This window comes from Mustela erminea, chromosome 1 (assembly GCF_009829155.1).
Source record: "Mustela erminea isolate mMusErm1 chromosome 1, mMusErm1.Pri, whole genome shotgun sequence".
NCBI classification, from domain to species: Eukaryota; Metazoa; Chordata; class Mammalia; order Carnivora; family Mustelidae; genus Mustela; species Mustela erminea.
The window spans coordinates 157989035-158016414 of record NC_045614.1 but is presented as its reverse complement, the minus strand read 5'-3'; the positions used below and the strand labels follow the sequence as shown (position 1 = coordinate 158016414).

Below are 27380 nucleotides of genomic sequence, written 5' to 3'. Positions count from 1 at the left end.
ATGGTACTTGAGCACAAGTACAATGTAATAAAAATTTGAAAATATGATAAACATTGCAAGGGATGGTGAATAAGATATTTATTTATTTATAAAGACTTTATCTATTTATTTATTTATTTGAGAGAGAGAGTGTGAGCAGGGGTGGGAGGCCGAGGGGGTAGGAGAGAATCTACAGCAGAGTTCACACTCAGTGCTGAGCCCGATGCAGGGATAGATCTCATGACCCTGAGATCATGACTTGAGCTGAAACCAAGAATCCATTCCTTAACTGACTGACCCACCCAGGTGCTCCTGCATAAGATATTTAAAAATGCGGTTCACTTTCTAAAAATCCTGTCATGTTAGGGTGTCCTTTGTATTCTTATACACATGAAGATTCTGAATATTATAGTTTAAAAAAAAAATCACATTTTTGAGGCTACTATTCCCAGCACTCAAGAACATCTGTTTTCATAAGGACATAGGTTTATTTTATTTTATTTTTATTTTTCTATTATAAGGTTCTAGCATCTGCTCCACAGAGCTTTATATCCAATTTGATGCTATGTCATGCAGGAAAATGAACAAGCAGATAGCTGCAAATTCTTCTCACTAATTGTTTAGATCCCTAGAACAGTAGTTCTAGGTTTTTCACATATATCTGAATTGTCTGAAGAGCACAGTGTATTTGCACATTTTGACTATATTCCCAGGGATTTTGGTTTAATTGTTCTGGGAGTGGTTCTCAGGAGTCTACATTTTGACAAGTATAATAAACCAAATTGTTGACTTTGTTGCAGGTTATGCTAGGATCACATAAAGAGAAATACAGTTGTAATGCAAGTGCTTCCATTTGTGGCATGGTCAGAAAAAATATATATATATCATAGGAGGATAACCTCTGGAGAAGAAATGAGCATTATTAATAGGAAGGATGTTAAAGTACATTGTTTATTAAAGTTAAGGATGATGTTCTCTTAATCTTTTATCTCAGAATCTATAAAGAAGGTGGTGTGGGAAACAAAATACCTGGCTTGAGAAATGAGTCCCACCATTCATTAAGTATCTCAAATGCATGTTTCTTTTGAATAACTTTGACTTCCACAGATGTATCATTTAATACTACTAATCACAAGTCAACCCAGAGATCATTATTGATTTGTATATTTGCTGATGCAAAACTTTCACTTGTGTATCTCATGAGGAAGGTGTGTAGAGATGTCATTTCGCTAAAGATTGAGTTTAGTGAACCATGTAGCATATTTATTTTAACACAGGGTATTTTATGTGTAATGACCCTCATGAACTGATAAAAACCTAGACAGAAAATGTTGGTGATGTTAAACAGTCACTAATGTGATGGGAATACATATAAAAGAAAAGGAGGCTTCCAGGGAAAATGAAACATGAAAAACATGAGGGGATACAAATATTTAAAATTTATACAGATGAGATTTTTGAAGCCTGGAGCAGTTTTGTGTCTCAACCTTTTTTTTTTTTTTTTTTTTTTCCCCTTCTTTTTTTTAGCTTTGCTATCTGCAAATGGACAGTTTGGGAAGAGAGATTTTTCTTTCCACAGAACTAGGCTAGGTAAGCAATCTCAGAGGGCTCAAGATGTTACCATGAAATTTAAGGTATTTGTCAATCTACCTATTCCCTGTCTCATGTTCAATGAGATTAGTTTTAGGAGTATTTGTGGGTATAAAACTATCTCAAATTAATGAAATTATGCAGGAATATTTCTTCTGATGTTCTTAAGGTATACACATTTTTAGAGCAGTGGTTCTCAAAGTGTCGTCCTCGCATTGGTAGCATCATTATCACTTCTGAATATGTTAGAAATGCATAGTCTCAGCCCCTATCTCCAGAACTACTTCATCAGAAATTCTGGGAAGCTCCCACCAGTCTAAACGGATTGCATGGAGCACTGGGTGTGGTGAAAAAATAATGAGTACTGTTATGCTGAAAATAAATAAATTTAATTTAAAAATTAAAAAACTTAACAAACACTCTAAGTGTTACTGTGAAGCATACTGAATTTTCTCCTTAATATTCTTAATAAAGGTAACTAAGAACTTTAAAGTGATACTGGTCTAAGAAGCCCGTCAGAATCCTAAGGAAGAAAAGTGAAAGATTGAACGCTGAGGAAAGGACAACTGAAGAAAATGGACAGGAAAGATCTAAAATTAAAGCTGAAGAAGCCCACCACAAGGGTGACGAGCATTAAGTGGAAGCAGTTGTTAGCCTCTGGACAATAGATATAGGACCAAAGTCAGCCTTGTGACAGATATGGGAGCAGCAGCAGCATCGTGGTTGCCGTCATCATCATATCACCATCATCATCATCACCACCATCATCATCACCATTATTATCATCTTGGTGGGTGAGAACTCATGAGATCCAGACACTGGACTAGGGGCTTACATAGAATTCTAACTTAACCCTTACAATAAATTTGGGGGTATTTAAAATTTAAATTTTGTCTGTTTTATATATGACAAAACTGAGCCTTAGAGAAATTAAGCAGTTTACCACCAAATTTATTTAAGTAGCAAGAAAGAAAACTGAAATTTGAAGCAGGCAGTGTGACTTCAAAGCCCACACTCTCAACTGCTCTTCTTTCTTGATATCTCATAGCATCTTGGAGCTAAAGGTGTCCTCACCATTAGGCAAGGAAAAAAAGAATCCAGTATTTATTTAATGACTAGTTAAATTGGATGAAGAGAAACCATGGAGGGTGAGGAAGGCAGAATTTGAAAAACTCAAAACTCATATTTTGAAGGATGGTGCTGTGGGGCTGGAAGGAAGACTGGCAGCCATTCCTAGAAATAGCATCGCTGATATGGTGAAAACACAGGGTTGAAGCACAAGTACGAAAGAGTATGAAGAAAACAAGATGATGGGATAGAATTACTGATATAACCATAAGGTTTAATGTCCTAAAGAGAAGTGGATCAGCCATCTGGAGCTCAATATAAAATGCTAACATCCATATAATGGTAAAAAAAAAAAAAAACCTTCATGACTTGGACTCAATGAGGAGAAGATCTTTTCCTCATCTCTCTTTCAAGTATAGGCTTTATGGCTCATTTTTTCTTCCACAGCAACATGATTAAAAAGTATATTTAATAGTATATTGAATCATACAGATATGGGTTTGAAACCCTGTCCTAAGCCAACAGGCAGCCTTAGGCAGGCTCCTTATTATATCTGAACTTGAAGATTTTATGTATTTTTAATAAAGTCATTAATACACACTTAATATTAATATTATTAGAACCAAATGGGAAAGTGGGTTCAGAAAGAGTTGCCCCAAGATTTGCACCTTTGGCATGCAGATTATTTAGACCTAAAAATAATCAGTGTCCAAGGACTCAGGAAGAAAAATTGACCTTCCCCTTAACTGCTTAAAAGAATTTAGACAGAAGACCTGCTCCAGCAAAAGAGCTATCACCATAAATAACTATATTATATAATATGAACTTGGGGTGGTAGATAAGGAGAATCCTTGCAGGCACTCTTCGATCAAAGTCCTCCCTATGTCCCCTTGTTTCTGGATGGCTCAGCAACATTTGCTTACCAAACATTTACTCTTCTTCATTTTCCCGTGAGTTGATTTCTTTTTCCTTTGAAGTCCCAGACCCGTGGCCCCTTCTTTTTAGTTCAGGATGATATATAAAATTTTTCTTTTTTTTTTTTTTTAAAGATTTTATTTATTTATTTGACAGAGAGAGATCACAAGTAGGCAGAGAGGCAGGCAGAGAGAGAGGAAGGGAAGCAGGCTCCCTGCTGAGCAGAGAGCCCGATGCGGGACTCGATCCCAGGACCCTGAGATCATGACCTGAGCCGAAGGCAGCGGCTTAACCCACTGAGCCACCCAGGCACCCCAGGATGATATATATACCTCATTTTGCCTGTCTTTGGAATCTCATGTCTATGTGGATACCCATACATATGAAATTAAATTTGATTTTTTCCTATTAATCTATTTCATGTCAATTTAATTATTAGACCAGGTAGAAGAACCTTGAAGGCTTCCCAACAGAATAAACAGTACCTGGCACTTAGTAGGTTCTTTTCCATCACTTAATATTGATTTGTTAAATTTAATTTAATATGAAGTTATTAAATTTGACTTCATGTTAGTTAAATTTAAGTTAATTTCATTTGTGCCAACACGGTATGAAGGTATATGCAAATATGATCCAACTTACTTCTAGCTCTAAGCCCCTCAGGATTAGTACATTTAGTTCATAACTAAAATGAACATAGATAAATAAGAAAAAAAAAGGGGGAAGGGCTTGGGACATTTGGTGCTAAGAGCTGACTTAAATACAGATATGATAGTTTCTAAAGTCATCACAATAAATTTCCCTTCCAGTTGAAAATGCTTCAGATTTGATTCTTAGTCTCCTTGGCTCCAAACTACTCACTCCTTAAACTCTCCATGTGACCTTGAGCATGTAACCTAAATTTAAAGAACTTCTGCTTCCTCATCTAGAAACCAAGAAATACACTTAAATTGTTCAATTTTATTTAGTATAGTACAATACACATTTTCTAGTTGTGGTCTCTAGTGGCTTTCCAGTGTCACTAAAGGCTGTAAAGGAATTAAAATTGTGTACGAATCTCATAATAAAATATGGAGCTGGTTATTGGATGAAATCTTTTCTGAGGGTCTTTAAGAAAACTAGTTGCCTCCCCTTCATCTGCCATTGCACGGGGTAGAACTTCTTTTATTTTGAGGAAAGTGTGTTTGTGTGTGTATGTGTGTATGTAAGAGAGAGAGAGGGAAAATATATGTCATACTAGTGTTTTTGAGGGAGATGGCAAATTAACCCATTTACATATTTACACATCTCTGGTTATGTTTACACATTTAAATGGACTGCCTGAGATCTAAGCTTTGAAGTATCATGTTATAAGCTCTAGCACTCTGTACTCAACTACAAGGAAAACATTCTATGCCTGGACTGTTATAGGAACTTTGCAAGTCAGTAGACATGCCTTTAACAAGCAATAAAATGAAGCTATCAGCCATTCCAAATGGACCAAGATAGAGGTCACATGATTAAACCACCTCTGGACCAGACAGTCTCCGATGTATTTCACTCCAGTTTCCATCTATTAATCAGAGGAGTTGGGAGAGCAATAATTTAAACGCTGCAATAATCAATTCCATAACACATTAATAGAAGCTACAGTCAAACTTTCCCACACCACTTGACTGCATTGGAATCCTGACAGGAGCCCTAGGGCCATGCCTGATTTGCATTAAATTTACATAAAATTGTAAATCAAGAATACATGAACACAGCCTTAATATTTGTTAGTGCTTAGATCTTTCCTGATAGATGGATTGAAGCTGCTGGTGGTTTGACTTTGCTTGCAATAAAATTGTGGAGCTGATCAGCTTTGTTCTCATTCTGCAATCATGGGGAAAGGGACCCATGAGAGCTATAGTTTGGGGGCATGTGTATGCCACTTAGGGTTTTCATCCTATAAACCATGTCTCAGATGTGCCCTTGGAAACCCCAATCTAGAAGCAGATTGTCTCCAGTGACTTTGTAGAGCCTGGTCATTGGATTTACTCACAAATAACTTAGCATTAAATGGAGATACAATTGATAGAGAAGCTGGCCAGCTGAGAGGATATCAAGGCCCCTGGAAATTTTTGTTTTTCCAAATAGCATTTACTATCATGAAAATGGATAATTAGCAACATTCTTTATGCTGAAGATAAAAATCAAGCCTTCAGCAAAGCATCTAGTACCTAACGGCTGATAAAGAGCACCTCACATGGTTCTAAGTATTCTGTGTGCTCTTCTTATAGATATGGCCTTTGTTACATGCTTTTATATTAAGGGCTAGGAGAGAATATGCTTATCAAGGGTCCTGGTTCACAGAGGCACTCTTTATATTCTCCTAAGTCCTCTTATTTTAACTCTATCCTGAGAGAAAATAGACACTAAAATGCAATAATGCCATTGAAAGCTTTTTATTTTTCAGAAAGCATTTTGCAAATATTTTGTACATCATGTTTAATGTCTGTTTCTCACCTCTCCCTTACCAACCACCTATCCCACTTTTTCTTACCTTGCACGATCAAGTAAACTTGGGAGGTCTTGGGCTCATGCTGTGTCTGAACCGAGCAAGTATAGGAACCCTCATCATAGACATCCACCTTCTGGATTCGGAGGCTGTATTCCAGAGAATGGCGTTTCTCCAGCTCAACCCGAGGGTCCAGAGACCACTTGTCATGCCCAGCAAAAATGATGCCAGAACGGTTCAACCAGGCCACCTTCGAGTTCTTGTCTTCTACAACGCACCTGCCAGAGCAGAATAACAACATTAGAACCTCAGCCTTACCTGCACCTGCATTCATTCCCCTTATGACTGGCCTCAACAAGACCAAGAACAATAATTACATGCAGGATGAATCATCGCCAAGCCACTTTTTAGAGTCCTAAGTGTTGTCCTAAGACTAATTACCATCCAATGGATGGATGTCACTATTATTAGATTCAATTTGGCAATAAACAATCAATATGAGAAATACAAGCAAATAAAATTAAATAGGTATTGACTTCCCACTGGATTATCTTCTTCTTCACTAGGAAAAGGTCACCACATAGCACTCCATCTGTTTAAGTACCTGAGAATTTGAAAGTGATAATGTGACACATTTACTGAGTTTTGAATTGTATTAATTCTCTAATAAGTATTTCCTAAATTCCTGTGTGATGGTAGATATAATTTATGCCCTACTACTGTAGGAATTAGACAAGATTTCAGAATTTGCTTCAGATTCTTGTAAGTCTGGAATGCCCTCTCCCAGGAGTGAGAAGTGTGTGAATAGATCTGAAGGTAAGCAGATAGTTGTGTCAAGGAAATCAAAGCTAGCGTCATCTTGCCTAAGTCTGGTTCCAGTTGCTGTAGGCAGCAAGTTGTCTGCTGGTGCATCAGAGTGAATTCAGTATTTTATGAGAGATGAAGGAACCAATTTCATAGTTCCTATTCCAAAAAAGATGAAGGAAAAATGTTTATCTGAATGACTCCTTATTTTAAAAACCTATAAGGATCTCTTTCTGAAACTTGCAAGAAAGAGGCAAAGAATACAGATTGATGGGGAAAGGGTAGAGGCTTCATGGTGAATGCAGTTTTCTCCTTCAATTCCAGTGAGAATCTGGAAATGGAAAAATCAAGTAAAAAACAAACAAATAAACGAACTTCTCTCTGTATCCTTTTGGCAAGATTTATGTCTGCCCCACAGGGAGATTGTCCCAGACCCTGTTCACAACTGTAGAGCCATCTGCTCAGCACTCTGGGGCATGAGGGATGGTGAGAGAAGCCAGGAGCATGACAGCAGAACAATTAAAATACCATGTTCTGTATTCTCAAACTAAGTCAAATCCAGGTTTTCTCTCAGGTCAAAAAAGTCAGTCATAGAGATTCTGTACCCATGCATAGACAGGAAATTGATGCATTATCTACAGGCTGTCTACAGTAGGTATACAGAGGCCAATTCAGCCTTAGAAGGAGAAAAGCTGCACCCTTTTAAAATACCTCACCTATGGTTCAAAAGACCCCCTACTCCCATTATTTTTAAGTGAACTGAATATTTTATTGAACATGAGAATTTTAATTACTTGAGTTCCATGATCCATAGGTCTTTTTTCTCCTCTACCTAATTATTATTCAGAACATAAGTAGATGAAGTCATCATTTAGTGTCTCTATTAGCCAATATGTATCTCTCTGCTATGAAGATATTGTTGTGATTCATTAAATGTTTGATAATTGGGAACTTCTCCATGAGGGAGTACAAAGCTAACTTCATGGATGCTTGCTGTTTCTTTCCATACTTGACTTTTCCTGTTCTATTATTCTGTGGCATTGTTTCTCTGTCCTTCATGGTATATGTGGCTCTTCTCAACTGAGAATCATTTATGAGTTAATAGGCTGTTAGCCACTTTCTAGAACTTTTATGCAGTTGTTGATGTAGGTTTACTGTGTTTTTCTTTTCTACAGAGAATGGAAATTTACCTCTGTAAATGCATTTTAATTTTTCTATCATGTATCTCCTTGCACTTTTCTCATCTATGTAGCTCAACATAGCAGCAAACAGATACATTACATCATAGAAATATATTCTGAATAATGTCTAGCCAAAAATATGTCTCTAATATGTTCATTTTGGAAAAAAAATACTATATAGCCAATTTTATGTAACTATGGCTTACAAATCAATTAAAGGCAGATATTTTGCTCTAATCATTTAGGTACCTCCAAAAATTAATCTCATAGAATACAGGTACTTGGGGAATGCCTGCTATTAAACTGACAGTGTCACCCTCACAGAGAAGAGGACATATGTTTACCTATTTTCCACGTCCCCGTCCCAAACCCTACAACATCGACAAATGAACAAATTTCCTAACCATCACAAGGTAGAGTTACTAACTTAGGTGTTTAGGGTCTTTTGGACATTTTAGCAATTTTTGTCCATGGAAAAGTTAAACTTGTCACACAGATCATTATCTCAAATTATTCTCTGAGAGTGTTCAGATTTATCTTATCTAAAGATGTTATTGGGGGCGCCTGGGTGGCTCAGTGGGTTAAGCCGCTGCCTTCGGCTCAGGTCATGATCTCAGGGTCCTGGGATCGAGTCCCACATCGGGCTCTCTGCTCAGCGGGGAGCCTGCTTCCTCCTCTCTCTCTCTGCTTTCCTCTCTGCCTACTTGTGATTTCTGTCTGTCAAATAAATAAATAAAATCTTTCAAAAAAAAAACAAAACAAAACAAAACAAAAAACAAAACAAACAAACAAACAAACAAAAAAGATGTAATTGACTATTTCAGCAAAATTACCAGACCCACAAAAATGTGTCTACCAAAACAATACATTATGTGGAAATTTTGCTATGACAATCTGCATAACAGCTTATTCTTACATTGTGTTTCATCTTATATTTATTTTTAAAATTTATCTTTTACTTACAAATAAGTGAAAGATATATTAGGATATATACACATACATATACACTCATGCTTTTTACTAACTTAGTATAGTTAGCCAAGAAGCTAAGCAGACCACAATGTGGTATTTTCCTTTTTTTAATTTTTACTTTAAGTAATCTCTACACCCCGTGTGGAGCTTGAACTCACAACCCTGAGATCAAGAGTCACATGCTCTACTGACTGAGCCAGCCACGTGCCCTAACAGTGTAGTATTTTTAAAAGGAAAACCACTCCTCCAGATATTTAAGGGTTCTTTTTTATGTAGTCAGTAGTTCCAAAGGAAATATATTGATTCTATAAACCAGAAAATAATCTTTCCGCAGCATGACTAAAACTTTCATACTGAAAAATGGCAAAAATAATGCATTTTCAGAACTAATTTAATTTTTTAAAATTTTGATATCTTGATTTAAGGTGGCAACTATTTCAAACCATAAGTAGTGTATATAAGTAAAAGATGGTAAGAGTCAAAATAATTTCAATTTGTAGAGCTCATGATTGTTCAGAAAATAACCAGTCACATAGGGTAGTCACGGAACACCCAGTTATTAAAAAATGCAGAAATGCTGATTTAATGCAGACCCAGGTTCCTAGCATGCACTGACTGACCAGCAAGCATCATGAGCTTCCATATAGGAGATAAGTTGGCTTAACTGTGCAGTAGGCATTCCTGTAGAGTAAATGAGAATTCTCATGCATACCATCATAATATAATAAGGAATTACTCCCTACTCAGAATGTTGCTTCAATACTCCCTACTCAGAATGTTGCTTCAATACTCAGAATGCTCAGAATTTGATACCTAATGATTCTATCTTTAATATCAGCTATGGCTAAAGCTGGAAAAGTATGAAGAGATGTATTTTATTAATAAAACATTTTTCTACTTAAATTCAATTTAGTTAACATATAGTATTATTAGATTCAGGGGCAGAATTCAGTGATTCATCAGTTGCATATAACACCTTGTGGTCATTACATCAAGTGCCTTCCTTAATGCCCATCACTCAGTTAACCCACTCCCCTACCACCTCCCCTCCAGCAACCCTCAAGTTTGTTTCCTAGAGTTGAGTCTCTTCTGGTTTGTCTCCCTCTCTGTTTTTATTTTATTTTCATTCCCTTCCCTTATGTTTATCTGTTTTGTTTCTTTAATTCCACATATGAGTGAAATGATATGCTATTTGTCTTTCCCTGACTTATTCCACTTAACATAATACCCTCTTAGTTCCAACTACATTGTTGTAAATGGCAAGATTTCATTCTTTTTGATGGCCAAGTAGTATTCCATTGTGTGTGTGTGTGTGTGTGTGTGTGTGTGTGTGTGTATGTGATATATATATCTCCACTGTATATACATGTGTTATATACAAATGTGTGCTATATGTGAGATATATATATATATGGCACATCTTCTTTATCCATTCATCTGTTGATGGACATCTGAGCTCTTTCCATACTTTAGCTATTGCACACATTGCTGTTATAAACATCAGGGTGCATGTGTCCCTTCAAATCACTATGTTTGTAGCCTTTGGATAAATACCTAGTAGTGCAATTTCTGGGTCATAGGGCAGTTCTATCTTTAACTTTTTGAGGAACTTCCATGCCATTTTTCACAGTGGCCGTACCAGTTTGTATTCTTACCAACAGTGTAAGAAGTTTAGCCCTTTTTCCGTATCCTCACCAACATTTGTTGTTTTCTGAGTCATTAATTTTAGCCATTCTGACTGGTATGAGGTGATGAGATGTATTTTAAAAATCCGTAAGTGCTGTGTATTGTTTAGATTTAATAGAATGTTTTCTCCAGGAGCTCACAATGTTGCAAATTATTCCCAGATTTAGAAAGGACTGTTCCTTAAAGAGAGTGGATGTTAGTGCCAAGAGGAGAGGGAGAGAATGTCCCTTTACTTCAGGTGGGATTTTTTTGGCAGGCAGCTAAGAACATGGGGTTTTAATACAGAGTACTACTTCTCTAGGAAGACTTCTATTATTAGTATTCCATCCTTTTTCATGGATATTTCTCTTCTTTTTTTAAAAGATTTTATTTATTTATTTGACAGACAGAGATCACAAGTAGGCAGAGAAGCAGGCAGAGAGAGAGGGGGAAGCAGGCTCCCTGCTGAGCAGAGAGAGCCCAATGCAGACTCTCTCTCCCAGGACTCTGGGATCATGACCTGAGCCTAAGGCAGAGGCTTTAACCCACTGAGCCACCCAGGTGCCCCTCATGGACATTTCTTATGACCTCATCATATGCTATGCACATAGCATTAGTTTTATCTATACTCACTTTTCTTCATAAGCTTATTAATGACAATGACCCTCCTGGAATTTACCTAAGGAGCCCTCACAGGGCCTAGCTACACATACCCACCATGTACATACCCACCATCTCATTACTTACTGAGATGTAGAATAAATAAACTGAATTTAATTTAATACATTGCTATTAAATCAAATATCAAATATTTGGTAATTATCTAAGAGGTGCAAAATAGAAGGTAACTATTTTAACATTTTGAAATAATTAAAAGTATCAGATACAAAGGGAGATTTTAAAAGAGAATTACTGAATGTGGTAGTAACATGAAAGTAAAGGAGAGAAAAGTATATGCTCAGTGGGCTTTCATTATAAAGAAACATCATCCTTGGGAATTACATAATCTATGTCATATGTGAAAAAGTGAAAGAAAAATAAAGCACTAGAAATATGTTTAGTGGGTTGCCCACTTTAACCATGACCTTGCAAATATCATACTTTAACCATGGACCTATGATTTTTTTTTTAAATCAACTTTTTAAAAAATTACAAGAAAGGCAAGCAAACAAATTTTTATCTTCCCTGTTCAGTATATCTGCAGCCATAAAACTGTCACAAAAAATCAATGCACTCATAAAAATCTCAAGCATTGGATCTCTGCAAACACTTTACACCAAGCATATTATGCACATTTATACAAAGAGATACATCGACAATTCTACTCATACTGTCCAAGTCTGCTTCTAAAAGGATGAGTATAATTGGAGGCAGAAAAGACATGCTAAATTCAATCTGTAGCAATAGATTGTTTCATAGCATATTTACTGACTGTATCCATGATATAAGTGATACAGATCTACCAGATATTAAGCCTGTTCAATTGCCACAGACATATCTCTTCATATTTAAACAAACAACTTGCTGCTGAAAATGTTTTGACTTAGCATTAGAATTTATCCAAATTTTCCTTTCTTTCACAGGAATATAATCTGGCATTTACTCATTTATCACAAATAAGTACATTTTACTTGATTTCTCACCAGTTATCTATCTTCATACTTTTCAACTATAAGGACCAAGGCTGTGGAACTGGATCAGTACAAGATTTGTTTATAAAATTAAGAATGAACATGAGATTAGTAGTTCTCAAGTGTAGCAATTCGTGTATGCAGATGATATTGGGCAATATCTGGAGACATTTCTTTGGTTGTCCCAGTGTGAAGTGGGGAGGTTGTTGCTGGCATCTAGTGGGATGCTAAACATCCTACAACATAAAGGACAACTGCCACAATAAAGACATCCCATGTGTCTACAGGGCTGAGCTTAAAAATGCTGAGTCAGACCTCAGTCTCTTGGTTTAAATATCTGGAAGCATAGGCAAACGTCTACAGTGCAATGGTGCTTTTTCCATAACCATATGCTTCTTAATTTACAGACACTTAATGGCCACCAGCAAAGTTCCTGAATTGTAAGTCATGTTCATGACAGAATCACTACAATGAAGTCTAGTCATGCTCTGGTTATAAGTTAGTAGGAAATGAAACATTACCCCTTTGCTGTTTCATTTTAGTATCATAATATACATCAATACAGTCTTATACAGACAGTTCCCAGCTTGCAATGATTTGACTCATAATTTTTCAACCTTACAACAGTGTGAAAGCAATATACTTTTAGTAGAAACCATACTCTGAATTTTGAACATTAACCTTTGCCAAGGTACTGATATCTAGTTAAGACAGTCTCTCGTGATATTGGCCAGTGGCAGTGACCCACAGCTCCCAGTCAGCTTGGCCATCACAAGAGTGAACAACTGATACACTTAACAACCATTCTGTACTTACACAACCGTTCTATGTTTCACTTTCAGTATCCAATAAATTACATGAAGCATTCAGTTCTTTATTATAAAATAAGTTTTGTGTTAGATGGTTTTGCCCAAATGTAAGCTAATGTAAGTGTTCTCAGAACATTTAATGTAGGCTAGACTAAAACTGTGATGTTCGGTATTAGACATTTTTAATTTACCATGTTTTCACTTACAATGGGTTCATTGGGATGTAACCCCATCATGAGTAAGGAAGACCTGTATACTACTGATGGTGAACAAGAAAGCTTTAACTTGGTTACTTCCTAATTTGATATTGAAGAAATCATTTAAATTTAGTCTTTTGTTTTTTTCCTCTTTATATAAGTGGGTCCATTAAATCCAGAACAGATAGGGAAAAGCAACTCAATTAGAGGATTTGAGTTCTAAGGAAATTATTAGACTTTAATTTAAAAAAGTAAAAAAAATTAAAAATTAAAATAAATGGAAAGCTATTTTTAAATTAACTTTTATTATTTTTGTGACTCCCCCTCTTTTGTAAGATGCGTAATGATTTAAGATATGAATGAAAAAGAAGTCTTCAGGAATATGTTTGCCCTTGATTTTAATGCTGTTTGCATTGTAACTTTAAACCTACAAACAAATCCCTAGTGAATCATCAAAACTATCATAGAGTGTAGAAGGAAAGATTCTCTGTCTGAGAGGTAAGTCTGTACATTCCCAGCATGAGTGCATGAAATCAGGAAAAGTAGACGGATGGAACAAAGTAGGCTCTCTTGAGTCAGAGGTCCTTAGTTTAATTTTATCATATTATTTTAAGTATAATAAATTCCAACAGCACTGTGCAAACACATTAAAAACAATACAAGCTAAATTAGTTAAAAACTAATTTAAATATTTTGGAAGTATTAATCATTTTGGGTCATCTCTGTTTCATTACCATGCTATAAGATTAAACTCAGAAATATAAGAATTGTGGGTCACTGGTGACCCTTAGGTGCTCCTGCTAGCCTTGTCTACAGCAAGAAGCTTTAGCTCTCTAGCTGTCTTGCTCCCATTTCTATTGCCTTCCAAATTTGACTTACGGATTTGAATCCTGCCTACTCTGTTGGCCTCATTCTATTGTTCTTATGCATGTATGCTCTCTTAATCTTGATTCTCTTGAACCTCTTGAACTGATCTTGGTTTGATGATAATTTATTTTTCTAGATTCCTACTGAATTTTAGTCCAATTAACACCAATACAGTATCTACATGGTATAATGATCTCCCCTCACCCCAGCTGGTTGGCACATACTCATGTACAAGTGTCCCATGCACACATACATATAAACACACACAGAAGTAGTGACAGATGTTCCAGAGAGGGTGAGAATGGAGAAGTAGCAAACCACAGGAACCAGATTCATGTGATTCTATTACTGGGCATAACGATTTAGGAATCTGTACATTTCTGATAGAATGTTAGGGTAAAAGACATACTGTTTAGCTCCTGCATGATAACTGATTTTAGTTCGGGCCTTCAGAACACAGGTGAGTTACTTAGCTTCTCTGTATCTTGGTTTTTCATAAGTAAAATGAAGCTTATGATACTTTACCCAACTTCCTAGAATTACTCCATGAATAAAATGAGGTGATGAACACAGAAATATTTTATAAGATGTAAAACAATGTCTGTGCTCATATTCATAATCTCTCATGGCAGATAAGAATAAAATAGTTATATATAGGGGTGGCTATAAAGGAAAAACACTGATTTCCCTAGGCCATTCAAAAAGTTTATCTCTTCACAGAGTGTGATGACACCCACTAAATATGTATTATTTCCCAGACTCTCTGATCAATCATGTAGTTCTTTAAATATTCAATTTGAACTAGTTATTTGCATGTGTTATGCTGACAAAGCACACTTTCTGGGATTGGGCTACTATCTATTAGGATGATTCACTACCTATAAGAGCAAAAGAGAATCCACGATGGCAACTGGTAGAGCCAAGGGTTTGTGTCATTCTGAAGCAATGAAAAGCCCTCTATAGATATGCTTTTTATCTCTTACTGTTAGGAGGGAGCGCTAGTCCAGCCACACATGCATCCTTATATAAGCATGATATGACACATGTATTGTTCTTTTTCCAGGTTCACTGTCTTTAAGAAGAAGCATTAGCACATATCCATGCAGGTAGCACAGGTGAAGAAAGCAAGTAAAGAAGGAGCAGAAATTATCCTCCAAATTAGGAACTAAGTACGTCACCACAATCTCTCAATTCTAGGACAATCTGTGCTCCTCTGCTTTTCTCATCAATTGTGCCATCTCTACATTCACACAGAAGAAATGAATGGAAAACAGGAAGAGAGAAATTCTAAAAAGAGATCAGAATTGAGGCTGAGGCCAGGAGAGAACAGAGTTGTATGGCAGTCACAGCTAACATCGATCCCAGGAATGTTTATAAGTGGCTGGAAATAGCTCTTCTAGGTTCTTTCCAAGAGTCTCGATCAGTTTAAAAAACAAATGATTATATTCTTAGCCACACCGTAACTCAAGATTCTTCTTCTTCTTCTTCTTCTTCTTTTTTGAGAAGTGACATGGAAAAGTCGTGGGTTCCATAGTTTAGTAGCTTTTGGCAAGTAACTTGGCAGAGAAAGACAACTGTGCTCAAGTTGAGGAGCAAGAGCCAGTTTCCTGCTCTGCATTCTAACACCATCACATACTTGCTCTGTGCTCTCGTGATATTTGCTAAACTTCTCTGTGCCTAGGTTTCTTCATTTGTAAAATGAAGAGTAATACATTCTACTTCAATGGGTAGTTGTAATGTTTAAATGGGTTAATTTTAAACATACAGAGCACTGCCTGGCCCAAAAAGGGTTCATTCTTACCAAAGAGCTTCAGTCTTTTTCTTCAGCAAAGCACAGATAATGACTTTCTTCTCGTATGATTGTGATTATTAAGTGGGCTAAAATATTTAGAATACCCAGTAAGCCTTGCAAGAGCCTAATAAAATCTTGTCCCATCACTTTTCATAATTTGAATCTTGGGCATTTCCTTCTACATAAATCCCATTGTCTGGCTAAATCCAGCAACCCCCAGTAAGTATTTAACCCAATTCCTTACTTATTAACAACCATTTCCAGGAAATCTCCTTCTACAGAACTAGTTTTTTTGTTTGTTTGTTTGTTTGTTTGTTTGTTTGTTTGTTTTTTGCATCTGATACCTTTCTGGCCCCTCTAATCAGTAACTGGTCCCCTAAAGCCCACATGTGTTAAATTAAAAGCAAGGTGATACAGTATGGTTATGGTACAACAGTGTAAATTGAGGTTCTAATGCCATCTTTGAACATTTTTAAGGTTTTTGTTGTTGTTGTTGGTTTTATTTATTTATTTATTTTGCATATCTGCGCATAGGCAGCTTAGGTCTTAAATGTCTTACCACTTTCAATCAGATTCAGACAGAGCCCACACATAGCTCCCCCTCCAGGGCAGCCCGATCAGGCAGCTGGTCAATGTTGTATGTTGTGATCTGCTGAAATCTGCTTGGCAGAATTGGGGTTCCTCCTGGACTGGATGAATCATGGTCTCTGCTTTATGTACCCTCAGGTTGCAAGAACAAGGCTTATCTTTTCTCCTTCTCTGTGTGTGAGTGGCAATTATCCTTTCACCAAAACAGCAAGTATCTATAACTCTTTCCTCTCCTTTGGATTACAGATTCTCCTCTTTCCTCACCACTTGGTTGGGTGAGGATGAGAAGCAATTTAAAATCTTGCTTTTGTTTCGATTCTTGCTATGAGTCTCTGTTCTCTGTGAAAAATCTCTCTCATTTCGGGGGGGGGGCTGCTTTTAGTTGTACTTTAAAAAAAAAAAAAAACGAATCTTAGAATCCTGGCTTGGATTTCTCACCACGCAATTAAAAACAAATCCACAGCTATTTAAAGAAAATTCTGTTACCTTCTGAGTCATTACAAAGTAAATATCAAAAGTATGCTAAGTTCTAGAAGGAAAAAAAAAAGTGCTCTATACTATGCGGAGTTTACTCTTTATCTCATTCCAGCAGTAGGAAGAAATAAAAGTGCTCACAATAAATTACAATGCACTTAGGTTGAGCATTCTGTTGTATGAGACACGGCCATAAAGTCAGGAGACTATTTTCCATAAGTCTCACTTGAAAACCCAGCCCCTTACTTTATAGTCTTATCATATACAGCATTATGTAAATGTTATCATTGGAGCAGAACCATGTTATAATATAACTTCTCATTACATGCATTTAGATACAATTTGGATTAAATTATGCCCTGTAAGACATGGCAATTAATAAATACAGCATGTATGATATAACAGAGTTAACATACAGTAAGTATATAAGTAAATAAATAAGTAATGAGACTGTCTATCAGAGCTACCATTACAAAAGGGCTCTGCTGTCTAGTTTGCCTTCCCTGGTAGAGGTAGCAGAAATAAAGACAGATAAATATAAAGAGCAAAATAAGTCTATTTTTTAAATGTACTTTGTGGATACAGATGTGAAATAGGGGACTCTGGGAGCTACAAATTGAAGGAGCGCATATTGTCAAACAAATCTATCTTAGCTGAAGGAAATGTAGTGGTCCCCTCCCCCTGCTGACAAGAAGCCAATAGATCACTGACGAATGTTTATAAATCACAAGGACGGTTCTCACATGGAGAATTACAATCATAGAGATTTTTTTGACTTCCACGTGTGCTTTTCCATCACCTACATTCTATCCCACCTTGCTTCCTTTGTTTCCTATCTCCAGAAGTATTTTTCCCCTCAGCACTTCCTTCTTTTTTTCTAATTTTTTTCCATTTTATTTTGTTTTATTTCTTCTCAGTGTTCCAAAGTTCATTGTTTATGCACCATACCCACAGCTCCATGCGATAGGTGTCCTCCATAATACCCATCACCAGGCTCACCCAACCCCCTACCTTCCCCTTCTAAAACCCTAAAACCCTCCGTTTGTTTCTCAGAGTCCACAGTCTCTCATGTTATGTATCCCCTTCTGATTTCTCCCATATCACTTCTCCTCTCCTTCTCCCAATGTCCTCCATGTTATTCCTTATGCTCCACAAGTAAGTGAAACCATATCATACTTGACTCTCGCTGCTTGACTTATTTCACTCAGCATAATCTCCTCCAGTCCTGTCCATGTTGATACAAAAAGTTGGGTATTCATTCTTTCTGATGGAGGCACAATACTCCATTGTATATATGGACCGTATCTTCTTTATCCATTCATCTGTTGAAGGGCATCTTGGTTCTTTCCACAGTTTGGCAGACTGTGACCACTGTTGCTATGAACATTGGGGTATAGATGGCCCTTCTTTTCACTACATCTGTATCTTTGGGGTAAATACACACTAGTGCAATTGCAGCGTCATAGGGTAGCTCTATTTTTAATTTTTGAGGAATCTCCACACTGTTTTCCAAAGTGGCTGCACCAACTTGCATTCCCACCAACAGTATAAGAGGGTTCCCCTTTCTCCACATCTTCTCCAACACATGTTGTTTACTGTTTTGTTAATTTTGGCCATTCTAACTGGTTTAATGTGGTATCTCAGTGTGGTTTTGATTTGGATGTCCATGATGGCTAATGATGGTGAACATTTTTTCATGTGTCTATTAGCCATTTGTATGTCTTCTTTGAAGAAGTGTCTGTTCGTGGCTTCTGCCCATTTTTTGACATGATTATCTGTTTTGTGTGTGTTAAGTTTAAGGAGATCTTTTTTTTTTTTTAAAGATTTTATTTATTTATTAGACAGACAGAGATCACAAGTAGGCAGAGAAGCAGGCAGAGACATAGGAGGAAGCAGGCTCCCAGCTGAGCAGAGAACCCAATGTGGGGCTCAATCCCAGGATCCTGGGACCATGACCTGAGCCGAAGGCAGAGGCTTTAACCCACTGAGCCACCCAGGCGCCCCTAAGGAGATCTTTATTGATCTGGGATATCAGCCCTTTGTCTGTAGTGTCATTTGCAAATATCTTCTCCCATTCCATGGTTGCCTCTTTGTTTGATTGACTGTTTCCTTTGCTGTGCAGAAGATTTTGGTCTTGATGAAGTTCCAAAAGTTCATTTTCACTTTTGTTTCCTTTGCCTTTGGAGACATGTCTTGAAAGAAGTTGCTGGGGCCGATGAAAAGAGGTTACTGCCTATGTTCTCCTCTAGGATTTTGATAGATTCCTGCCTCACATTGAGGTCTTGTATCCATTTCGAGTTTATCTTTGTGTATGGTGTAAGGGAATGGTCGAGTTTCATTCCTCTATACATAGCTGTACAATTTTCCCAGCACCATTTATTGAAGAGACTATCTTTTTTTTCACTGTATATTTTTCCCTGCTTTGTTGAAGATTATTTGACCATAGAGTTGAGGGTCCATATCTGGGCTCCCTACTCTGCTCCACCAATTTATGTGTCTGTTTTTGTGTCAGAACCATGCTGACTTCGTGATCACAGTTTTGTAGGAAAGCTTGAAAACGTGATGCCCCCAATTTTGTTTTTCTTTTTCAACATTTCCTTAGCAATTTGGGGAATCTTCTGGTTCCATACAAATTTTAGGATTGTTTGTTCCAGCTCTTTGAAATATGCCAGTGGATCAGCACTTCCTTCTAAAGGACAATGATGTAAGGAAGTCTTCGTCCTTGTGTGATAGTCAGCTATTGTGGTTTTTCTTCTTTCTCTCTCCATCGTTTTTTTCCCCTCACCTAAACCCTTCCTTGCAGGCCTTTCTGTCTTGACTGTATCAACAATCAGAACATGAATGGGACTTGTGATTAAGTAATCAAAAAGAGCTTCAGAAATTATCAAGAGAATGGGCATGAAGGTAAGATCTGATGAGTTTGAGATGAAAACCCATCTGTGAGCTACTCTGCTGAATTTAGTTTACTCAAACTGGAGGATGAAATCTGCCACTGTAATCCCCAACTTACACACAACCCTGACCCTGGGAGGGTGATGGAGGTGAAAGAAAGTAAGTGGTGTCTGGACTTGGGAGAGAGAGGAAGTTAAAGGCCAATCACCCTTTGTATTATTACACCACATACTTAATTCTAAAGTTTCATAGCCAGCCTCAGTTAAAGAGAGAGCTGAAGATACTTCAAGGTGAAGGTCACACTCTGAGTTCTAGGAAGAGTCACATGATTCAAAAGCACCATTTCTTTACTCTGAGAGCATTTGTATTTCATTTTCCCACTTCTTTGTCCCAGGGCACTCTGTCTTGGAGATTGTATTACAGAAGAGGTATCTTCTCTTATAGCAACTCTCAAAATCTGGTTATTATATGAAAAGACAGGCAGGGAGAGAGAGAAGGAGCTAAATGTAAGTGGAGATCAGTAAGACATTGTTTTTAAATCATTCCTCTATTTCTTCTGGATTACTTATATCACCATTTGTGGTTGTGATCTTTTGCGATGGCTCCAGAAACTCTGTTGAATTCTCTGAATGTGGTCAGTAACATGATCTGAGTAATAACAAAAATTATGTCAACTAATTAACAGTCCTCATAATGTTGACATTGTGTTATTAATCATAATGTTGATAGTAGTAGTCAATATTAAGTTGACTAATTAATGTCCACTCTCTCTTAAGGTCAAGTCACTTTCACCTGGTCTATCAAGAACACTTTTAGAAGGATGTTGGTAATCCACTAATAGCTAAATCCAATGGATTTATTTTAAGTATTTGTCCTATTTCATCTCTATATAGCTTTCAACACAATTTGCCACTCATTCTTCATTTTCTTGTCTCTCTTTCTGACTCCTATCAGCCCTGCTTTCTCCACTCATCTCCTGGCTTCATGGAATGGTCCTCATACATTTCATCAGGTTTTTCTGGCTTTAATTATACTCTATCATCTTGAAATCTAAAACAGCATACTCAGCTGTTCCCCATAGATATCTAAAGACCCCTCAAATTCAGCATGTTTTGAACCTAAACTCATTATTTTCCATCTTAGGCTTGTCTCCTTTCTAAATTCCCAGTTTTGGGTAATAGGACCATAATCCATCTATTAATCCAAACTAGTAGCCCCAGAGCTGTCCTTGTTTCCTTCTCCTTCAAGTCATTTATGTAATCAAATATATTTTTCCATCTTTTCCCCTAAGATTGACCTCTAATTTCCATCTATACTGTCACTACCATTGTTCAGAACTTTCTCTTCTGTTGTCAACATCACTTCCAACTGGTGTTATCACCTCTGACATTGCATCCCTCACCTATAGTTCTTCATACAGAACATACATGAAGCTGATCATATTAACCTTTTATTTAAATACACTTGGTCTTTTTACTTTTAAGAGTTCAAAGAGATTAACATATGTCAGATAACATACGTCAGCTCAATCTACCTTTCCAGACTGATCTATAGATATTTCACTCCCTCTCTACTATGAACCTTATTCTTTCATTTGGTAAGTTCCTATTTACTACACAACTCATCTCAGGTGTGCCTTCCCTTGTGATATATTCCCTAATTCCATAGTTGCTTCCCTGCTCCTGCTAGCATTCTAATTCTTTCTCTGCCTCCCATCACTATTTTAAGAGTGAGTGAAGCATGACCCATGTCTTCTCAATCTTTGGATTTCTGTTGTCTCACAAAATGCCTGACACAAAATCCCTTAATAATTATTTAATGGATGAATGAATATACCAAAAACCTTTCTCCTCTCATTTCACATTCTTAGGCATTTCTGCTTCCTAATAAAATCTTGAAGGTGGAAGAATCTTACTATTCCCAATGGTTTTAAAAGAAAAGTATGACAGGACAAAGCCCTTTTGTCTTCTCTAAGAATCTAGCCATTTTATTTCCTTTCACTTGATGCTACCATTTCTCTGTCCTTCCTTGCCTGGAAGAGATGATACTATCTTTTTATTTATTTATTAAAAATTCTTATTATTTAATTATGTTAAATAATTAACATAATTGAGAGAGAGAGAGAGAGCATGAGTCAGTGTGGAGGGGTAGAGGAAGAGAGAAAATCTCAAGCAGACTCTGCACTGAGTATGAAGCCTGGCTGGGGCCTTGATCTCACAACCCTGAGATCATGAATAGATCTGAAATCAAGAATTGGATGCTCAACAAACTGGGCCGTCCTGGTGCCCTGTTACAATTTTTTAAATGATATATCTATGATACACTATAATATATACATAAAAACAGTTTTGTTTTGTTTTGTTTTTAAAGAAATACAATTGTGGTAGAAACTTAACTCAAAAAATTTCTCAAACTATGCTGTATGGTGAAAACATAAGATGTTTTCAAATTCACCAGCATCCCTCTTCTTGTCTGGTGGGCTTGAATACTATGCTTGACATTATCCTACTGGTGTCTCCCCCCTAGAGGAGAATTTAGGGATAAAAATTAATATCTTTTATAAGTATTCAGATGTCACACTGAGGACTAATCACCTCCAGTTATGTAACCTAATCTCTGTGAGTTTATAGTGGGTCTCTGGCTAAGTCGTACCCAATAATTTCACTGTTCATCTCTACTGAAATAGGTTAATTTGGTCTCAAAAAACTACAAATTTTTCTTTCCTCACTAAATTCCATTGTAAAATTAGCACTTATTTTTTTCCTTCAAGATAATAATATGACCAAGAAGACAACAAGGGAAGGTGATAAAGAGGTAGATAAAGTGAGCTTTTCTTTACTGATACTTTCTTGTCTGGGAAGCTACTGATTTTAGACATTCTAGAGTTTTCCAGTCAATATGGGATACTATTATTATTCAGATAAAACTATGCCCATTCTTTTTTTTTTTTTTTAAGATTTTATTTATTTATTTGACAGAGATCACAAGTAGGCAAAGAGGCAGTGGGGAGGGGGGAAGCAGGCTCCCTGCTGAGCAGAAAGCCAGGATTTGGGATTGGATTTCAGGACCCTGGGATCATGACCTGAGCCTAAGGCAGAGGCTTCAACCCTTTGAGGCACCCAGGTACCCCACCCATTCTTTAATATTAGTAAATTTGGTACATTCTTTATTCTGATTATTACAAGATATAATCTTTTCATTTTGATGTCAGCCTCCAAATCAAACACTAGAATCATGCAAAACTTCCCCAGAATACAGAATGAGAGAAGAATAAGAATTAACAAATCTTTTTAATGATTTATATCTTGCTCCCTTTTTGTCCTCTAAGAGAAAATTTCCTAGAGTTTCTATTCTGTTATCCTGAATCACAGTATTCTCCCAAAGAACTCTATTAAAGGAACTATTATAGCTCAAGATATGTCTTCATCTTCTAACTTCAGGAAAGGTGGTGTGGATGGCCTTATTCAGAAGTGGACTATTAGTTTATTTACTAATTATTTACTAATACTAAACATTAATGATTAGTAACATAGTGATGTTTATTCTATCTTGAATCTAGAATGTGGTGAACTATAGCTATGGTATAAATCATATATTTTTGTTCATATTTTATGTCACTTTCTTCTCATTCCATCTCTTTTCTGCCATACTTTTTACAACTGAGACCATGAATCAAAGAATATGGCTTATTTATATGCCTTTACATTTTGCTCTTACGTAATATGGGTCCCTTAATCTTTATAAACATTCCTTTTGTCTAGATAAGACTTATTACTATGTCACATGATGCTTCACATTAAAATTATAGCTCTGTTAAACTATAAAATTAAGGAAGTCAGAGTCCCTAATTTCTCTAAGTATATCAGTGCAGAAATTATTTGAGTGCATGAAAATCTGTGGGTATTCAATAAAAAAATTCTCTAACAATGAAGGAAATTTCAAATATACAATTTCCTATGAATTACTCTACTTCTGTATAACATCTAATCACAGAATACTGTGATTGAGGGTAACAAAATAGTAACTTTAGAAAATCTCTATTTAGGGGCCAGAATCAGAGCACAAAAGAGCAAAGAATATAATGTTCATTAAGTAGATGCTTCCTCTAAGTGAGTCTAAGCTGATTTTCTTTCCCAGTCACTGAGTTCTACACCTGCCCTCTGTGGTCCCCATAGAACTCAGTGTGAGCACTGGCCAGTGAGTCCAATCTCATTATTTCAAAACCTTTTGGCAGTTTTCACTTACAGTTTTCTCCTAATCATCAGCTCTTAGCAGCAACAAAATAGCAAGAGGGAAATAAAGCAAGATCAAAAGATACATATTCAATGCAAAACAGCTCAGCCTGTTAGCCCCAAGCAACAAATAAGTGGAGAACATTCTCCACAGTGTAGTAAAGTATGTTTCTGCAAGGCTAATGCTAGATGCAAATCTGCCAGAGGCAATTTAAAAAAAAAAAAAAAATCAACAAGCCAACAACAGAAGTAAACCAGACTTACATTTTCTTTTCTTCCATATAGTGCACCCAGTCTTTGTCCATCATGTCGGATGTCAAGTATTATTTTACAAGTAAGATCAGAACAGATTAACAATCTTACAACAGCTGTTAACCTTTTCTATTATATTATTTTTGCCTAAATTCTTCATTCTTAAATAGCACAGAAGATCAGATACTGCACAAGATGAAGATATTGTAGGAAATAATATGCTTTTAAAAAGTGACTCTTTGCAGACCACCCACAAATAAACTAGGGCAAATTTATCTAAAATTAGAAAACATAATTAACTCTTTCATCTTACTTTAAAATACTAAACCTGTTCACCTTACCTCTCCAGTTGGTGATGCTAGGTGTGAGAGCATGACAAAATTTTCCCAAAAGATCTTATAGCTATACCAATCCTTCTCAATGTCAGAGGAAAAGCTAGTAAGAATATACGATAGGCCAGACTCATACTTGACTTAACACACTTTTACTTGCTGACCTCCTGAAATGTTCAACAGCTATATTATATTATATTATATTATATTATATTATATTATATTATATTATTACAGTTATTCTATAACTTAGAATTAGAGCTGTTCTTTGAATGTTCCAGACAGACAATTTCATGGCAGAGTCCAGTATTAACAAAAAGTGCAGGATACGGGCTTGAGCATAACATGCACAAAATAGAAGAGTCATCTACTTTTTAAAAGCCTTTGAAAGTTTGGGGTATGGGATAGTTAGCATGTTGAAGGCATTTACAGACTTTTTGGCTAGTGAAGAGATATTTTTCAGTTCGCCTAGATTTTTTTTTTTTTTTCCACTGCACTGGTGATACACAGTACAGAATAAGGAAATAAGCACTGCCAGCCAATCCTACAAGACTCCATTCCAGCCAGAGTAGAAGCACAATGTCAAAGGACTAACTGCTACAAAGACCTCCCAGCTTCTCATGCGATCTATGGACTGCCAGGCACATCTCCCAAAAGACAGTCAGTTGGCTGTGAACTATGTGCAGCCAATCAGGCACTGCCATTGAGAAATGGCTGCATAAGCAGTTGTGTCTTCTTTTAACCAATAAGAAGTTTATTCCTTCTGATTGGTGCCTAGGAGAAAGCAACTCTTGACATGGTGGGTTCATAAATTTGCACTGAGACAGGAGTTAATTCTTCATGTTCATCAGTGGCATTAGAGTGTCCAAAGAGCTTACTTAGAATCACTTAATAAATGCTGATTTCAAAATGTCCCTACTTTGAAGTTTGGACCTATAACACCCTATGTAAAAGCAGATCTTCACAAAGTAATGTGGTTCTTTCTCTTTTCCTTCCTTCTCTCCCTCTAACACATACCTTTTTTTTGCCATAAAATTAAAAACAAAACTTTATGAAAAAAATTCTAACTGTGCTATTTGCACAGGTTTTAAGGCTATTGTTGTTTAAAATTCTGTTTTATTAATTCATGGCTAATTTATCAATTAATTTGGGTAAATCAGTCCCTTTTTACTACTCTCCTGATAGGAGTCTTTCAATGTTGGCTGTCTGTTTTAAAATGCGCTTTCAGTGAGGTCGCGGTGGTCTCTATAATGGTGTTGGTGCAAAATCAAGGGGACTCTAGCAACAAGTTGGCAGCATGTGAAAGCCACTGTGCTTCTGCTAACTAGCCCTGAAATTTCAAGGCAGAGATAGGGAGATGAAAAGAAGGGTTTGGATAGCATAAGACAGCTTCTCCTTCAGTAGGTGAAAGATAATTACTCAGTGGGATTTACCTGGACAGAAGCCATGCGCGCTCAGTGAGGCCTGCTTTCTTGCAAGGATAAGACTTACTATCTGAACTACAAAACAGAAAGTTGCATTCTAACCTGGAAGGCTGAACAGCTCTCACAGAGAAATTGGAGCTCTACAAATGTTCTTAATAAGAGAGTTCAAGATCAGCACAGGTATACCCTTTAAAAATGTGGATCCTGGGATCACAATTGATCCAAACCAATGACTCCTTCAGTGATGGAGAGTATGCAGATAAGGTACACTTTAATGAAAGGCTCAATGTATGATGGAGGGCGGAATGGGAGAGAACAGAATTCAGCCTGTCTACACAGTCTACAACAGCCCGTGCATTCTTTACTTATAATTCACAAAAGAGGTGTAGGGATGGACATGAACTTCCAAATGACTATGACAAGAAAGCTAATAAAAACACCAGGAATTAGAATGGCTCACAATTTGTTTAATAGTGAAATATTACAATCTCTACTCAATTGTTCAGTGTCTTAATAGATGGATCTTTTGATCCAGAGCTTATAATATATAACAATTTTTTGAAACATAGGAACCAGCCCAGGAAGTCTGCAGTTGGAAGGAATGGATTTGGCAGCATCTACAAGGCAGGTTTGGGAACTCCTGGTAATTGTTAGTACTTTGAGAAGGAAGTCAGGAAAGAGTTTGCTTTGAAAGGAGATCTATCAGGGCAGTTAATTATGCTGTCTCTCCAGGGAATCTTCTTTCAACTTCCTGAGCTAACTCATTCCACAATATCTACATCAATATCTATATTTTTATTTCTCTTTTACCCCACACTAGGCTATTTCAATAACCAGCATCTGCAATCTATTGGATTTACCAATAGTTGACAATTAAAGTATTCTTTTTACCTTTTAATCAATCATTATCTAAAAACTGCCATGACTTTAGGCTTTGAAATTTTAAATCTGCGTTTCACATATATATTTTTGAAAATTATATGGCTCTGAGAGAAGATTCTGAAATATCTTCTTAAGTACTAGTGAGTTCAAACTTCTGGAATTCCAGTGTTCAGATATTTTTTGTTTTATTTTGTTTTGTTTTAGTATATTCAGGCAGATGCAGAAAACCAGGAAAGTATCTACCGAAATATAATAAATAAGGGCAGTATGAGAGAGTGTGGGGCAGAGAGAGAGAGAGGGAGAGAGATTCGTATACAAACATGTATATGAGTGTGAGACAATGTGAGAAACAGAG

At 36.6% G+C, this 27380-nt stretch overlaps 1 protein-coding gene across 4 annotated transcripts in view; it reads right to left on the bottom strand.

The window, feature by feature from the left end:
• LSAMP (limbic system associated membrane protein) overlaps positions 1-27380 on the bottom strand; it is a 652229-nt gene that overhangs the window by 298376 nt on the left and 326473 nt on the right. For all 4 annotated transcript variants that reach the window (XM_032348148.1, XM_032348158.1, XM_032348174.1 and 1 more), the window contains exon 2: positions 6077-6309. In XM_032348148.1, the coding sequence (XP_032204039.1) occupies positions 6077-6309 (233 nt within the window). The remainder of the gene's footprint in view (positions 1-6076; positions 6310-27380) is intronic.